Below are 18,820 nucleotides of genomic sequence, written 5' to 3' on the forward strand. Positions count from 1 at the left end.
ACATTCTTCTCAAGGGCACATGGAACATTTTCCAGAATAGATGACAAACTAGACCACAAAAAGAGCCTCAGTAAATTCAAAATGATTGAAATTCTATGAACCAACTTCTTAGACCACAAATGGATAAAACTAGAACTAAATTGTACAAAGAAAACAAAAAGGTCACAAACACATGGATGCTTAACAACATGCTCCTAAATAATCAATAGATCAATGACCAAATTAAAATAGAGATCAAGCGATAAATGGAGACCAATGACAACTACAGCATAAAGCCCCATCTTCTGTGGGACCCAGCGAAGGCAGTTCTAAGAGGAAAGTATATAGCAGTCCAGGCCTATTTAAAGAAGGAAGAACAATCCCAAATGAATGGTCTAAAGTCACAACTATTGAAACTGGAAAAAGAAGAACAAATGAGGTTCAAAGTCAGCAGAAGGAGGGACATAATAAAGATCAGAGAAGAAATAAATAAAATTGAGAAGAATAGAACAATAGAAAAAAATCAATGAAAACTAAGAGCTGGTTCTTTGAGAAAATAAAACAAAATAGATAAGCCCTTAGCCAGACTTATTAAGAGAAAAAGATAATCTATACACATCAACAGAATCAGAAATGGGAAAGGAAAAATCACGACAGAACCCACAGAAATACAAAGAGTTATTAGAGAATAATATGGAAATCTATACGCTAACAAACTGGATAATGTAGAAGAAATGGACAACTTTCTAGAAAAATACAACCTTTCAAGACTGACAAAGGAAGAAACAGAAAATCTACGCAGACCAATAACCAGCAATGAAATTGGATCAGTAATCAAAAAACAACCCAAGAACAAAACCACCAGGCCAGACGGATTCATGGCTGAATTTTATCAGACATATAGAGAAGACATAATACCAATTCTCCTTAAAGTTTTCCAAAAAATAGAAGAGGAGGGAATACTCCCAAACTCATTCTATGAAGCCAGCATCACTCTAATACCAAAACTAGGCAAAGACACCACCAAAAAAGAATATTACAGGCCAATATCCACGATGAACATAGATGCAAAAATACTCAACAAAATATTAGCAAACCAAATTCAAAAATATATCAAGAGGATCATACACCACTATCAAGTGGGACTCATCTCAGGGATGCAAGGATGGTACAACATTTGGAAATCCATCAACATCATCCATAACATCAATAAAAAGGACAAAAACCACATGATCATCTCCATACATGCTGAAAAAGCATTTGACAAAATTCAACATCCATTCATGATAATAACTCTCAACAAAATGGGCATAGAGGCCAAGTACCTCAACATAATAAAGGCCATATATGACAAACCCACCCGCAGCCAACATCATAATTAACAGTGAGAGGCTGAAAGCTTTTCCTCTAAGATCAGGAATAAGACAGGGATGCCCACTCTCCCCACTGTTATTCAACATAGTACTGGAGGTCCTAGCCATGGCAATCAGATAAAACAAAGATATACAAGGCATCCAGATTGGTAAAGAAGAAGTCAAACTGTCACTATTTGCAGATGACATGATATTGTACATAAAAAACACCAAAGACTCCACACCAAAACTACTGGAACTAATATCGGAATTCATCAAAGTTGCAGGATACAAAATTAATACACAGAAATGTGTTGCATTCCTTCACACTAATAATGAACTAGCAGAAAGAGAAATCAGGAAAACAATTCCATTCACAATTGCATCAAAAAGAATAAAATACCTACGAATAAACCTAACCAAGGAAGTGAAAGACCTATACCCTGAAAACTACAAGACACTCTTAAGAGAAACTATAGAGGACACTAACAAATGGAAACTCTTCCCATGCACTTGGCTAGGAAGAATTAATAAAGTCAAAATGGCCATCCTTCCCAAAGCAATGTACAGATTCAATGCAATCCCTATCAAATTACCAACAGCATTCTTCAATGAACTGGAACAAATAGTTCCAAAATTCATATGGATACACCAAAGACCCCAAATAGCCAAAGCAATCGTGAGAAGGAAGAATAAAGTGGGGGGATCTCACTCCCCAACTTCAAGCTGCACTACAAAGCCACAGAAATCAAGACAATTTGGTACTGGCACAAGAACAGACCCACAGAACAGTGGAACAGAAGAGAGAGCCCAGATATTAACCCAAACATATATGGTCAATTAATAGACAATAAAGGAGCCATGGACATACAATGGGGAAATGACAGTCTCTTCAACAGATGGTGCTGGCAAAACTGGACAGCTACATGTAAGAGAATGAAACTGGATCTTTATCTAACCCCATACACAAAAGAAATTTGAAATGGATCAAAGACCTGAATGTAAGTCATGAAACCATAAAACTCTTAGAAGAAAACATAGGCAAAAATTTCTTGGACATAAACATGAGCAACTTCTTCATGAACATATCTCCCTGGGCAAGGGAAACAAAAGCAAAAATAAACAGGTGGGACTATATCAAGCTGAAAAGCTTCTGTATAGCAAAGGACACCACCTTTGCTTTGTAGAACAAAAAGGCATCCTACAGTATGGGAGAATATATTCATAAATGACATATCCGATTAAGGGTTGACATCCAAAATATATAAAGAGCTCAAGCACCTCAACAAACACACAGCAAATAAACCAATAAACCAATTAAAAAATGGGCAGAGGATCTAAACAGACACTTGTCCAAAAAGAAATTCAGATGGCCAACAGGCATATGAAAAGATGCTCCATATTCCTAATCATCAGAGAAATGCATATTAAAACCACAATGAGATATGACCTCACACCAGTTAAGATGGCCAACATCCAAAAGACAAATAACAACAAATGTTGGGCGGATGTGGAGAAAGGGGAACCCTCCTACACTGCTGGTGGGAATGTAAATTAGTTCAACCACTATGGAAAGTAGTACAGAGGTTCCTCAAACAGTTCGAAATAGAAATACCATTTGACCCAGGAATTCCACTTTTAGGAATTTACCCTAAGAATGCAGCAGTCCAGTTTGAAAAACACAGATGCACCCCTATGTTTATCGCAGCACTATTTACAATAGCCAAGAAATGGAAGCAACCTAAGTGTCCATCAGTAGATGAATGGATAAAGAAGATGTAGTACATATACACAATGGAATATTATTCGGCCATAAGAAGAAAACAAATCGTACCATTTCAACATGGATGGAGCTAGAGAGTATTATGCTCAGTGAAATAAGCCAGGTGGAGAAAGACAAGTATCAAATGATTTCACTTATCTGTGGAGTATAGGAACAAAGAAAAACTGAAGAAACAAAACAGCAGCAGACTCACAGAACCCAAGAATGGACTAATAGTTACCAAAGGGAAAGGGACTGGGGAGGATAGGTGGAAAGGGAGAGATAAGGGGGGGTAAAAAAAAAATGGGGCATTATGATTAGCATGTATAATGTGGGGGTCGGGGCTTGGGGAGGGCTGTACAACACAGAGAAGACAAGTACTGATTCTACAGCATCTTACTACGCTGATGGGCAGTGACTGTAATGGGGTATGTGGGGGGGACTTGGTGATGGGGGGAGTCTAGTAAACATAATGTTCCTCATGTAATTGTAGATTAATGATACCAAAATAAAATAAATAAATAGGTAGATAAGTAAATAAATAAATAAATAAGAAAGATTAAAACCCCAAATTTCTTTCAAGTTCTTGTTAGTATAGAAACAATGGATGTGCTGTTCCAACTTCTCTTGCCTGCCCATTTCCCTCTACTTCCCTCCAAACAGGTAAGTACATACACACACACTCATTGCACTCAGACATACCCTTGTTATTAATACGCCTGACACATCTCGACAAGCATGCTGTGATTTGGAATGGTCTAAAAATCGAGGACAGGAAAGTTAACTTGCTTCTTGCTTTAACCAACAATCCCATCAATACAGTTTTATCAGCTACAAGCACATCCTGAGAGTCAAGACAGACTAGTGCATTAATGAACTAAACAATAATTATATTTAATACCTAGTACTTGAAAGTTATCATTGCACACTGATTTTTATTACTGGGTACTATGTATTGCAACAAAAGTATATTTTTTATCTACCTTTACAGGACTGTATAGTCTTAAATTGAAACCCTCAGAAATATATGTGACTGAGGAGGTAGCATTTTTGGGGGAGTATCATTAATGTACAATTACATGAGCAACACTATGGTTACTAGAGTCCCCCCATCATCAAGTCCCCAGCACATATCCCAGTACAGTCACTGCCCATCAGCGTAGTAAGGTGCTATAGAATCATTACTTGTATTCTCTGTTATACTGCCTTCCCTGTGCCCCTTGCCACCACATTATGTGTGCTAACCGTAAAGGAGGTAGCATTTTAATACAGAATTTGTGTTACTTTTTTTTTAGTTTTATTTGGGGTATTTGTGTGCTGGTTTACTAATATTATCTAAATTGAGGAGAAGGGAAGGTAAGTCCAAATGGTGCTGGGGGCAAGAGTTGGAGGATTAATATGGTGAGATTCTTACCTGTTAGAGGGGTACAGGACACTCCAGCATCTTCCTTGTGGTCACAGTTATGCTCTCCCCAGGAACTCTTTGGACATTGCTCAATAGAAAGCTCATTCCCAGTGCAACGTACTTCATCCAACATTACTGGACCAGATCCTTCCCCAAAATATGCCTGATTCCATGCTTTGGCAATGCCACTAAACAAATATAAGACCATAAGAATTCCGGATTAGACACCAAACATTGGTTTGGCTTATGTCTTTTGCCCCTGGCAAAGATCTAATTATGACTGATACATACTTTCCCTTAAAAATTCATTCCATAGCAGACATGACCTGCTGTATTTTGTTTGTTTCTTTGTTGCTCTTTATATTTTTGGCCATCACGAATGTTTCAAAGCCTGCTAGTTATCCCCCAATATTTACTCTCCTTTTCTTCATTAGTACTGGAACCTCAGATTTTTAGGAGGGCAATGGCTATCCAGAAGAAAGACCACATTTCCCAGCCTCCTCTCCTTCTAGATGACTACATTTGTTTGTTTTCAAATCTATGTAACAGGTTCCTGTTGGCGGCCTTGAGAATCCGATATGGAGAAGAGAGGTGGGGCTCGCACGGGGGCCCTGCACCGCCCCCCAGGCGCACCTCCCCCGGCCGCCCACCGCTCCCGAACCGTGACTGGCCTGGGCCCCGGGGGGCGACCTGGAACCGAGCCCCGAAGCGCGGCCGGCGCTCTCCTCCTCCTCCTCTCGGCCCTTGCCGCTCCACGCCGCGCCTGTTCTGCTCCTCCTCGACCCCCACTGCCGTCTCCGGCCCAAATCTCTCCCCCTCCGCGCTCCTGAGCCCCCGGAGCCCCTGCCCGCCTAGTCCCTCGGCGCTGCGGCGCCCACTCCCTCGCATTCTGCCTTTGCACCCCTGCCTCCAAAAACCTCACCCTGCGCTGCTCAGGTCGCCCAGCTTCCCCTTCAGCCTCTGCGGCGCCCCCTTCATCTGTAGCCGCCCCACCATCCCAGCCAAAGGAGGCGATCTCCGGAGATGTGAAGAAGGGGGGTGAGCGGACAGGAAGATGAAGGGAGCAGAGCTGCCCGTCGAGGGGCAGGAGTCTAGGTGAACAGGAAAATGACTTAAGAAACACACCCAGACGAATATATTCCCTGTCGTCCATTCGTAAATGCTTAAAGATTAATCATCAGGGGTCCCTCCTAGAACTGCAAGAATTGGGGTACTCAGACTTGGTGTGGGGGATATCCCTTCATCCAGAGCATGAACAGAGCTGCATACTCTTTCTAGAATCCCTTAACAAGTTCTTCAAGTTGTTTTTAGCAAAAGTTCTTGGTGAATGCCAGGAGGCCCAAGAGATCTATCATTTACAAAGAAACAGAAATGCCAGCACTTGGTGTGTCATGTCTGACAGCTGGCATTCTGCACCTTCCAGAAGTCAGTCTTGTACAGAAAGCCTGCTGCCCTGGGAAGCAAGCAAACTCAGCCCTAGAAGAAATCACAGGAAGTAATTAAACAGAGAGGGAAGGTGATCAAAGACTTAAGGTCCCTACCCCACTCCCTAGCATTTAGATACTCCATCTGAAGTCTTGAACTGATGCCACAACCCAGCAGTTCCCAAACAACTAGCTGAAAACGCATAAGCATGGCAAGGGTTTATGAACCAAATACATAATGTCACCCACACATATCTGTTACTCTCGCAATGTGCGTAGCTCATTTATAGAATAATAAAAACACAACCTCATTAAGACACTACCGAATTAAAAAAGTTAATGAATAAAAATAAAATAAAATATATGTAACATAAAATTTACCAGTTCAACCAATTTTTAAGTGTGCAGCTCAGTTCCACTAAGTACGTTCACACTGTTGTGCAGCCATCACCTCCATCATCTCCAGAACTTTTTAATCATCTCAAGTGAAATTCTGTACCCACTTAGGATGACTAAGTTTCGCACAAATGGTATTTAGGTAGAAGTGTCCCGTATCACTTCCAGGAATTATCCTTGTTTTACTTCTTCCTTCCTGCTGACTGCATGGCAGAGGTGATAGCTGGAGTTTGAGAAGCTGTCTTAGTCCGTAAGGTGCCATACTAAGAATGACAGAACCACAAGCAAGAAAGAGCCTGGGGCCCTGATGACCTCAGAACCACCATACTAGCCTTGAGCTGGCTACCTCTGGTCTCTCTTGAGAGAAATAAACTCTTGTCTTGCTTGTGCCATTATTTTCAGTTCTCTTTTACTCAGCGCCAAACATGTTTCTAACGAAAACATCACTTCACTCGTTCCTTCTCCCATAATTCTGATACCACATTCTATAATTCCAGATCTCAGTAAAGATCATGATGACCTGTCAAAATGGTTATGACTTCAGAAATTGCATTTTCAGCCCCATTTAGCCTTTTAATTTTTAGATGAGGGCATTTATATTTTAGTTTGTTTTTCAATGTTTCTGCATATATTCCCCATTATTTTAGTTATCCTTTTCTCGAAACATAACTATCTTGAGAATTTACAACCAAAATATAATAAAGAAAAGTTTGCTAAATGGTTACATTACGCCAGTAATGGAAAAGTCTTGGAGAGTCAACTTTGTGGTTAAAGATTAGTATGTTTGACTAATTTATTACATACTACAGAAGTTTCTTTTAAGAGAACACATGTCAAAAAAAACCACAAAGAAACAAACCCCAACACTTCTGAGAGTTAAACAATCAAATACCATTAAAGCAAATATTAATTCCATTATCACTTAACTTGCTTTCTGTTAAAAAGTCAGAGAGATAAAGGAGTGTTTACAGCAGGAGGCATGAGGGAAGCTGAGACAAAATATGTTGCTTATGCAGGATGTTTTGGTGGAATTAAAATTTTTTAATTTAGAATCCTAACACTTGAATCACTATGTTATTTCTCATGTAGTGAACTCTGAGAAGTGTGCCCCAACAAATATTGAAGACTAATACCCAGAGTGAATCAGACAAATGTAAAAGAATAAATTAAAAGGAATCCTAACATAAATGACATTGTCATAGGACATAATTTTTGAGTGAATTTGTTTTTTTTTGCTAAACATAATGAAGAACAGATAGCCACTTCAACTCTTCTGGAAAGAAGGAATAAGAGCTCAACTAATAGGACTTCTTTAAAATAAAATTTTCAGTTGTTTCCGTATTCTGTGCATGCACACAGAGGAGTGTAATAGACACATGTAAATGTGCATATGTTAGTGACCATGTCAATGAATTTATTCTTCCCACACTAAATTTAAAGAAGAAAATGAAATGTGCAAACAGACCCTGGAGTTCAAATCTGGGTTTACTTGAACCAGCTGGGCTTCCTTGAGTAAATTACTAAAACTTTCTAAGCCTAATATGCATGTTTTGAACATAGGAATCATAACTGCTCCCTTTCAGGCAGGGCTGTAAGAATCAAACTGATACAAAGTAGGAACTCAAAAAATGTTAGTTTTCCTTTCCCCCTCTGGCACTGTTAAGAAGCTTCCCCCTAAAGGCTGATGAATAACATAAATTTGCTGTGCAATTTATCTAAAAAATATTTGGTATTCAGTGTAAACAAAGATCACAGTTTCTGTTTTCCCTACTCCCCAAAAGGTAGGTTTAGGTGAGTGGTGAGGAAGACAGGATCAATTAAAATTTGAATATTTTCTGGCTTTAATGTTGTAAATATGTTTTATTTATTTGGTTTAAAGTAGTTTTTAAAAGGATATACTTCTGGAAGTAATTAGTAGCCTAAAAGACACTGGATAAATCTATGTGTTGTTTTTTATTAAGGATTATAAAATAATGACCCAAAAGATCATTAAGCTCTGACTTGCATCACTCAACTCGGGATTCTTATGGCAGAAACATAGATAGATAATCAGAGGCAAACAACTTCAAGAGTTTTAGTACATAAGGTATTTTACCAAAAAACACTGTATTGGCCAAAACACAACTCTTTTTCTATAGATAGCATTTATGCTCCCAGAAAAATATTTCTTATACCAAAAAGATCTTGTAGTAGTGGTCTGTAAGGCTGTAAAGAAATGAAAATGTTTTCAAAGTTACTCACAGTGGAATAGATATACCCTTCCAGAAAAAAAATCTCAATATTTACACTTAAATTGGGCAAGGAAACAGTGTAACACCCACTGAAAATAAACTCCAAAGTTATGTATTGATCATGTTAGTCCCAGAATTTGGAGCATTTGAATAACCGAAATGTGTCATTTCAAACATGTTAACGTTTATACAAATGCTGGCTCAAAGAAGAAGGGAACTGCTTGGAATTCTGTGCATGAGACACGTGGCTCCTCTTTTAAAAGGGAAAACCCAGGAAGGGAGCAAAAAAGCCCTAGCTAGTGGCTCTAGAGCAGAGATCAGCAAACTACAATCCAAGGGCCGAATTCAGCACACCACCTGCTTTTAAGTGAACTGTAAGCTAAGACTAGTTTTACATTTTATAAATGGTTGGGGAAAAAAATCAGAATAGGAATACAATTTTGGACATGTGACAATCAAATTTCACTGTCCATAAATAAGGTTTTGTTGGAACAAAGCTGCACTCATTCCCAACTTTGGCCTGTGGCTGCTCTTGTACTACACAGACACAGTTGAGCGATTGCAAAGTCCAAAATAGTTGCTATCTGGCCCTTCACAGGAAAAGTTTGTTGACCTTTGCCCAGAGGAAAGAGGTTAATGAAAGCGAATATGGAAAGTGATTTAGAGAACACTGCAAGTTGGAGAACAGAAGAGGAGAAGACAGGATAACTGACGCAGGTCATGGAGAAGACAGACAGGAAAGCTTCGGAGAAAAAAAGATTAACAGCCTCGGTGGATCTTTGTCCTGTGATAAAGTCTAGATAAGATCTACTAAAGAAAATGTCAGTGGGTACAATTCACTGAGCCAGGATTGGGTGCTCTAAGAAAACCAGGACCAATCTGGAAGAATACAAAATTTGATCCCAAACGCATAATGGAAACAAAAAACAAACTCCAGATAGTTCAAAGACATAAGTATTAGGAAGAAAGAAAGAGAGTGGTGGGGGCAGGAGGCAGAAGAAGGGAGGAAGGAGGCAGGGAGGGAGGGAGGGAACGAAGGAGGTGTGGAGGGAGGGAGGGGAGGACGGAATGAGACAGAGAAAGAGAGAAGGAGAGCAAGCCAGTGAGAGTTATTGGGAAAAAAAACAAAACACAGTACTACTAACCTTGGGGTAAAAGGGTTTCTTGAGTAAGATGAGAAACTAAGAAGTCAGAGAACAAAGACTAAAAAAGCTAAATTAAACCATATCATTTTTAAACTACGGTACAGCAAAATAAGCCACAGAGAGAGTCAAAAGGCAAACCAACAAGCTGGAAGATACATTTGTAAGACAGAACAGCAATCAAATAACAATTTACATAAATTAACAATAACATTATTATGCTATAATGAAGTAATAATATAAATTATTTTTATGTTATAAGGAGAATGCAGGATGGAAGGGTAGAAGTCCCAGATAGTTACTCTGGGGAAAGCCATCTATGTTAAAGTACTCAAGAAACACCATTTGGGTGTTTTATTTTCTTGTTTATTTATTTATATTTTCCATTGTTTATAAACATCATTTTAATGATCACAGGAATGTATAATTAAAATAATCAGAAAAACTAATAGAATTTGAGAAAAAAATTAACTACATTATCTAAGAAACTATGATGCAACAAACGAGTTTTTCTAGCTAATTTTTGAGTTTACTAAAATTAAGAAGATAATATTACATAAATACACTTTCTTTCAGCCAGTCACTAGTGTTTCCTGGTGCCCTGGACTGTGCTGGCTTCTAAGGGAACAGCAAAGAAACTGATGACTCTGCCCTCAAAGAGATTTTGCGATACTGGGGACAGTAACGTAAGACTCATGGACTGTTAACGTCGAACAACTGCTATGTGAATTCAATAAAACTCTGGGTTCTCTGTCCTTGCTTGGCAGAACTCATACGCACACCAGCCCTGGCAGTTCATTTCTAGGAAAAATCCCAGTGTTGCCCACTTTCTTACCCTCTGACTATAGAATAAATTTGTGGAATAGGGATGCTCTGATATAATACATTGCTTTATTAGGTTATTTTCTGTAAAGCTGTTTGACCTACTTAACAGCAATCACCAATAAACACTGAATTGGTTCTATGTCCAATCCTTATCCAAAACATTCTTCAACCTATTAGGTTAATCTGACTGGATGCATATAAAGTTTGCTTTTTCATAGAAAAAGACTAAACAAACAGCACCATCTGAGTAACTCAATCCTCAGGCTTACCTACTACTTTGAATAGACACAGAATCGAATTAGGCAATTCTATTGTGCAAGATAATTACTTGGTAGGTTATAAAACAAACTGGTTCTTTAACTGCAAATATCATTTTGTAACCCTTGTAAATCTATGGATGGAAAAATCATTTTTCACGATCAATATTCTAGATTTCTCTCTAAAAAACAATCACTTCCACCTCCAGTAATTATTTTTGACATAAATGGAATGCTTACTGTAGGCCAGGCACTGGTCTCACAGCTTTATACTCCCTATAACCCCATGATATATTATCCTCAATTTACCCATGAAACAACTGAGGCCCAGAAGGTAAAAAATTTGCCCAGCATTATACCACCACTAGGTGGTAAACGTGGTCTGGCTACAAAGCAAACCCTGGAACACTTCGCTATCCGGCGGCATTTTTAATAAGGTGCCTATCACACTTAAAACACAGTCTCTCTAAAACATGTTCATCATCATCTTCTTCCTAAAATTAGCTTTTCTCTCTTGACTTCCCTATTTCTTTCAGCCCTATATTTCTTCTTATTCTCATTAACACCTAGCTATTTTACAAACAAGGTAACATGAAAGAAAAAAATCTTACAGTGGGAGCCACAGACCTTAAGGTTCAGGCTCTCACTAACAGAATGATTCCAGGGCCTTGGGTAATCTCAGAGGGCCTGACTTCCCCATCTGTTAAATAAGGTCTCTTTCTCACTCAGTGATTCTCTGTACCAGGTTACCCTAATCGTAAAGTTTTTAATATACTAAGAAATTAATGAAATGGTGAAATAAAAGAGTGAAGAAACATTTTTTTAAGAAGCCAGTTAGAAAAACTTTTATTCTGACAACTCAATAAAATGTTTTATACAATTTTATAGCAAAAAAACTAAGAAATGTTTAAAATGTTCAAATTCCTATGTAAATTACGGCATATCCACATAACAAAATATGATGTTACAGTTCTTGGCTATGTTTAAGAGTTTCAAAAGACATGGGAAATACTTTAATACTGAACTACTTAAAACGTCTCCACCTGAAACTTCACTGGATACATACACATTCTCAAGTTCAATTTTCTAACAACCGGCTACCTCCTTTCCTGGTCCTCACCTTTCCCCAAGTTCTGGGTTAATCAAATCTAATGACAGTAACTCCTTTTGTATTTAGAAAGCTTGCCAGCTACCACCACCTAGGGATACCATTAAAAGATGAGGGTCAACAGAAACAGCTTCCCCAAAGAAACTGTACCCACTGCTCCAGGGAGGCACGATGGAGCTTCCCTGTGGGAATTCAACAAAGCAAGTAAGACTGCGATGAAATTTGCTTAAGAGCAAATCATAAACGGAGACAAGCAACAGTTATGTTATCTCCTACCAACAATGTGCCATTAAATACCATTTCATCTGAAAGTACTGCACCCTTAAGCAAGCAAAACAAATGAAACAGGGAGTGGTTGCAGAATCTTACTTTAAAGCAAACTTACAAGAGAACTATAAAATCAAGGCAAATGGACAATGACAGCTCAGAGCATCCGAGTGCTTATATGACAACAAACCTCTCCTTCTGGATTGTTGGTTGTTACACAGACTTTCTGCTCTTGTGTATTTGGAGCTATTTTTCCCTTTTTAATCACTTTTTCAAACATGAGTCTCCTCATATGAAAGACGGCAATAAACTAATGCTTGAGAAAGACGTAAACACTTTATTTAACCCATGCATGTGTTCACATTATTACACTCTTCATTGTGATACCACTTGTATATTCTATGTAGTAGACCATTGTTTGTCCACATGGTCTTTAAGAACTGTTAATTTAAGTGAAACAAAAATTGGCTATCAAGAAAGAACCCTACATTTCAACATGAATTTTCAGAATCACTCCATAACTGTAAATACGATTCATATTCAGTATTTAATTTAAATTTTCTATGCATTTTCTAAGCAACAAAAGCTTGCCTTTTGCCACAGAAACATAATAATAAAAAACGTATTATAGCTTAAGTTTAGAGTAATCCATACTGTAACTGTAATGTTAAATATGTTATTACTATACCGTGAAAGTTCTTACTATTTTTGGCAAAGATGTTTCTTAGTAACTAACATGAAAATCAATTAGCGCTCCAGTGACCACATCATTGATAAAACCCAGTAAATAGACATAGACACATAATAGTGTTTTAAAGTATGAAATTCATAGATATAGCTAACTAAATAGAAGTTCTGAATAGAGGTATAGTGTTTGATGATCTCACCACTAAATGCTCTGCTTACTTTGAATGTTTAATAGCATCTTTCTTTGAATATTTAATAACATCTTTCAGCTATAAAAGCCCCTAATAAGACTGACCTTGATAGTCAATATATATTGTGCACTTACAAGTGTGCTAACTGCTTTATAGACACTAAACCCTATACATTAGGAAATATGTTGTAGATGAGGAAATTGCAACTAAGAGATATTCTGCAACTTTTCTCACTCCCAGAAGTAGGACTCAAATCCAGATCATTCCCAGGACAGGGCACCTGCTCGAAATCTTATGCTATGCTGACTCCAATGGCAACAACTGGAATTTTGAAGAAAATTGCTCTTGAGACTGATACCCAGTCAGAACATTTAAAAAATCTAGTCTCAAAAAAATTAATGATTAAAAACAATTTTCTCAAAAAGAACCAGTTGGTTCTATTACTGACCCACTCAAAGAAAATGATCATTCCAGTAAATTTACCACCGCTGGTAACTATAAACCCTATGGACACAGGGTTTGCCAGGCTTCTTCCTGTCCCACATGTGAACTGCAAAACAGCAGTTAGGTCCCAAAATCGGCGATGGGGGAAACTGCAAGTTCACAGTGAAAGAGCAGGCCTCAGCATGGGGAGAACCCGAGCTGGCCTAAGATGCTGATGAGATGTAAGACAAGCAAATATCACCGGGGGTGATTTTTAGCCAAAACATGGTGATCTAATCAAGCCTTTGGATCTAGTCACCAATTTCAGGACTTGCAAGAAACAGAGGAGTAAACTAAATGAAGAAGGGAGAAACTAGGAAGGAGTGAGACAAATCCAGAAGGTGGACACTCTCCAGAACGGGCTTGGTCTCTTCAACAAATCAGTGTGATGGAAAACAAGAAGCAGTTCTAGATTCAAGGAGACTTGAGGGGCACGACATCCCAGTGGGTTGCGCTAGGATAGATTCTGCTTCCGACAGATCAGCTGTCAAGGACTTTGTAAGGGCAATGGTGCGAATTTTAATATGATGGGGTATTAGACAATATTAAGAAGGATTACTGATTCTCTAGGTTGTGATCATGTTAATTTGGCTACGTAAGACAATGTTCTTATTTATTTTAAGAGATGTACTGAAGTACAGGTAAAATATTATAATGCCTATTAAAATACTTCAATATAAACACAGAATTTTTAAAAAAGAGGGGGGTCAGTTGCAAAAACCAATTGCCAAAAAAATAAGAATTGGTCCAAGTTTCAAAAATCATGGTCCAGTGTCAAGGATTACACTTAATTGGACAAAATGTTACATGGACAGAGAAACCTTAATCTCAAGAGGTTCCTCCCCACCCCACACCACAACCAAGTGCTAAATGAAAAAGTTTACGAATTCAAAGTAAAATATCAGCTTTTAAAAGATCCCCTAGTATAATTTTAGAGAACCTTTTAGGCTTCTTATACCAATATTCAGAATCACTCCAGGGACGGATTTAAAAATACCAAATTGTAACATACTACTAACTGCAGAAAAATCACAACTCAGGCAACATGAAATGTTGATTTTCATACTGCTGTCTTTATTACACATGCTTCATTTACATCCCTACATGGCAAGTATTTCCACTGAATATTAATAAACATCCTTTATTCTAACATACCTAACAAAGAAGGAAGCAAATGTCAGAAGTTTAGAAAATATCTGGGGAGAAGAATTGAGTTTCAGCTGAAACCTAACACTAGTTTCATAGCATGACTGATAAGTTGATGTGGCTGACAGTGCTGGTCATTCCCTGGGAGAAATATAAAGGCTATTAACGAAAAGCAGTAAAAGGCTTAGATTCCTCGGGATATAAAATCAATTGAATTCAGATACAAACAGCTGAACCCTCAGAATAAACATAAATTCTCTGCAGGGAGCCTGGAGTCTAGTACAAAATCAAAAGGTACCTTTTTCTATTTGTTCAAGGAAATGCACAATTTAAACACACAGCCACCTGCCTTTGCGTATGGGAATAACAGATTTTAAAATGTTAGCAAAACAAAACAAAACAAGAACAAACACAAACCTCAGGCCCAGCTGCCTGCAGATCACTTCTGCATCCGCATCATCCCACTGGTCGTCACAGATGGTCCCCCACTGACCAGCATGGTAGAGCTCCACTCGGCCTTCATGCATGCTGCTCCCGCCAGCGAGGCGGATGATGGGGAATGCTGGGCCTGCACAGTGTGGAATTAAAAACAAATGAAGCCTACATATTTACATTGAGTGGTGAAATAAGGTATATTCTATTTCTCTCTCATTCTCAATAATTAATACTTATTAAGACATTTCAGTGATTTGGACTACACACACACATATCTAATATATGTAATGGTAATCTCAACCAATTAAAACACTCCATATTGAATGCTATTTATACAAACAGCTCTTGAGAGAAACTAGCCTAATTTGCTTTTCCCTAACAACCTCAGAAACCAGAAAAGACACACTCAAAACTGCAGTTTACTGGAAACTCATTTGATTTTTATGGTATTATGGTGGGACACTGATGTTTTTACTTATAGAAACTGAAGCATCACCAACATGTAATTATTAAGAATGGCACTTATATCTGTAACATACTTGTTTTAGTATGTATATTTGTAGAACTCAAGTTAAAGTTACCATCAAACTCAGTATACCAAATTGTGGGACATTGGGGCGAGTACTTTCAAAAAAACAACATTGTAAATTCATTTGGATATGAATCAGTTCATATTTATTTGATCTGTTAAGAACCACCGGCACCTTCCCATCGTAAACTCCTTATTATGGTCCATTAAGGCCCTGATTTAGCCCGCAACTCTCTGAACACCTTTCTCCACCCCTGGACTCATTCACTGGGCTACAGCCCTCTTCCTCCTGTCCCCTAAACACTCAAAGTTGGTCTCACCTCAGGGTATGTTCCCTTGCTATCCCTTCTGCTTGGATACTTCCCTTGGAGTACTTCCCACTGTTCTTCCCATGGCTGCCTCCCTCTCTCATCATTCAGTTCTCAACTCTGAAACTGTTCTTTCTTCAGGAGGCCTGCCCTGACTGGAGCTAACCCAGGACCCTAACACACTTTCTACTAAATTGCCTAATTTGCCTACAACATTGCCTTCAGAGTATTTACTTTAACTAGAATTGTCACTGATTTAGTGTTTTTTTTGTCAGTTCTCTGCCACCTATCAACTAGAATCGAGGACAGAGATGGCGCCTTCCCTTCACCTGCACATCTCAGGTACCCAGCATACAGAAGGCATGTAATAAATATGTGTTGATGGATTGGATTGGCAAGTGATAGTCAAAAAGCCTAGAAAGAAGATAACAAACAGTTACTAGGCACCTGCTGTGTGCAAGGTGTTGGAGCAGGTGCTGCAGGGCATTCAGAGGGGCACCAGGCAGGTGCTGCCCTAAAGTCACTGCCTCATCATGTACAAAATGAGTACAGAGAAAAGATCATCAAGAAGACCTTGCAGGGGTTCAGAAGCAAGGGGGCTTGCTCATCACTAGGGGTAGTTAGGGAATCACTGCTGAATAAGCTGGTATCTGAAGATGGATGGATGGGATTCCAGAAATCACAGATGGAGGAAGTACAGCTCAGGCCAGGGGAATGGGATGAACACAAGCACAGAGGTACAAAGTTGAATGTGTTTGAGAAACTGTAAGCAATCTAATTTTTCTGGAATAAAGCACACAATATGGTGAAAGGGTCAAATAGGCTGGGACCCTATTCAGAAGTCCGGTTGTACCTTTTGTTAAATGTTGATAGTGTATCCACATATGCTTCTAATTCCTCCACAGTGTAAGTGGCTGTCAGGAAATGGTATTTATATTATTTATATTTGTATTCAAATATCATACTTGAGTTTTATAGCAGAGATTTTCAGATCACTGAATATTTGCAAATACCTGTATTCTGATATTTATAATACTATTTACTTACCTAAGTCAAATAGCACTTATAATTTGTAAAAGAATAAAGACCGGTTTAATAAACATAACTGTTCTCAATATTATACACTAGGTTCTTATAATTAACATGACTAAATGACGGTAAGAAACAAATTTGCTTGTTATATATATTTTTCCTTTAAAATCCTTGGAAAATATAGTAAAAATGATGGGGAAATGTATATTTTTTAGGGTATCATGTTCTCTTCTTCTTCCCCTCCCTGTACAACCATGGTAAGCTTGGAGAAACCAGAAAAATTTTTTAAAGAGAAAATTTTAAATCACCTACAATCCAGAACTATTATGGCCTACTACATTTTTTTAGTGTGGTGCTCTCTTTTAAAATGTGGGTTTTTTCCTGGTTGTATAAGTAATTGTGAAAATATAGCAAAGCTCAAGAACAAAACTTAGTTAACATCCCCCACCCTCCCAACAGACACACAAAAAATCATTTGAAGGAGAATTCAGTGGCAGAGTTGCCTCTCGTTTAACTTAAGGACAAATAAAATTCCCAAGCACTTGCATTTAGACTGCCACTTTCCATGCCAGTACTGGTCCCTGATCTTCTACGTCGTGAGTGTCGGAAACGCAACAAGCACTACAGGGCAGACACTAAATGTAATTACCAAACTAAAAGGACGATTTAATGTCTATCACTGTGCCTTCAGGAAGACCCACTGTGATCTGAGCTTTCACACTCTCATTTAATCTTCCATAAGAGAACTTTTTACATTCTCACTTCTAAATCATCCCAACTTCGTATATTTTTTTGTATGCTTATAAAAAACCTTAAATTTATCTTTGTAACCAGAGTGTAAGCAGATGGATAGATTATAAAGAGTGGAAGGAATTTTTTAAGTCATCTTGAAAGAAAAATAACTGTTCTCAAGATTTTACTTACTTCACTACTTTTAAAATGTTAAAATATTGTCCATCAGGTTGAACATAGTATTCAAGCAGTCATCTACAAAAAGCAGGGCATTATTGAGCCCAGGCACATCATCCTCGAAGCACTGATGTAAAAACATGTACTTGTCAAAAGCAGCATTACCCGAAGGTGGAGACTCATAAGAAGACCTTACAAAACATCAAGACTTAAGACATACCCACAAAAGGGCTGTGGCTCTCAGAGCACACACTGCACCCATCCTCCCGTTGCTTCTCCCAGCCAGTTCACAGGAATCACTCTAAACTGGGCCTCTATATTTTGTGACAAGGGATTTTCTATTCCTTTTGACCTCAAACAAAAACTACTACCCTGAGCTGGCTGTTAGCTTTTCAAGGCCTGAGACATCTAACCACGCTGCTGTTTCCAAGGCAAATGCACAGAAATGCTGTATCAGTGTGGCGGTCATGGCCACCCGTTATAGTACACCATGTTCCCCAGAAAACCCATCAGCCATCATGAAAGGCAGCTGTTCCCTCCTCTACTTACGTTCACATGAATATATGCATATATGCGCACTGAAACTGTACTGCCAATCACCTCATGCCTAAGATACTGTTCTTGGAAGGGGCCTTTACAGAATGTGCCACCTGCCACTCACAGGAGAACACTGCTCCCATGATTACATGTCATCCTATGAACTGAAATTATTTTGTTGGAGCTGCTATACTACAGATTTCATTTCAAGTGATTTTCTATCTTGACTCCATCATGATTTTCCATTGGCAAAATAAATGTTTCATATACAGTATATAATATTTCTGTAAGCAAATTGGGTAAGACAGAAAACATATTAAAAGTCTAATACTATTTAGAAAATCAAAAGTAATTCAAATTGTTAGATGCATTCCTATTGAAGGCATTTAATTAGACTGTTAAGTCCTACAGAATA

The 18,820-nt window shown here is 38.3% G+C and overlaps 1 protein-coding gene across 4 annotated transcripts in view; it reads right to left on the minus strand.

The window, feature by feature from the left end:
• Nucleotides 1–18,820, minus strand: part of LOC118913597 (neurotrypsin) — a 76,300-nt gene that overhangs the window by 38,804 nt on the left and 18,676 nt on the right. For all 4 annotated transcript variants that reach the window (XM_057502594.1, XM_057502593.1, XM_057502595.1 and 1 more), the window contains 2 exons: nucleotides 15,073–15,223; nucleotides 4,508–4,686 (listed from right to left, as the gene is read on the minus strand). In XM_057502594.1, coding sequence (XP_057358577.1) covers nucleotides 4,508–4,686; nucleotides 15,073–15,223 — 330 coding nt within the window. The remainder of the gene's footprint in view (nucleotides 1–4,507; nucleotides 4,687–15,072; nucleotides 15,224–18,820) is intronic.

This window comes from Manis pentadactyla, chromosome 5, assembly GCF_030020395.1.
Source record: "Manis pentadactyla isolate mManPen7 chromosome 5, mManPen7.hap1, whole genome shotgun sequence".
NCBI classification, from domain to species: Eukaryota; Metazoa; Chordata; class Mammalia; order Pholidota; family Manidae; genus Manis; species Manis pentadactyla.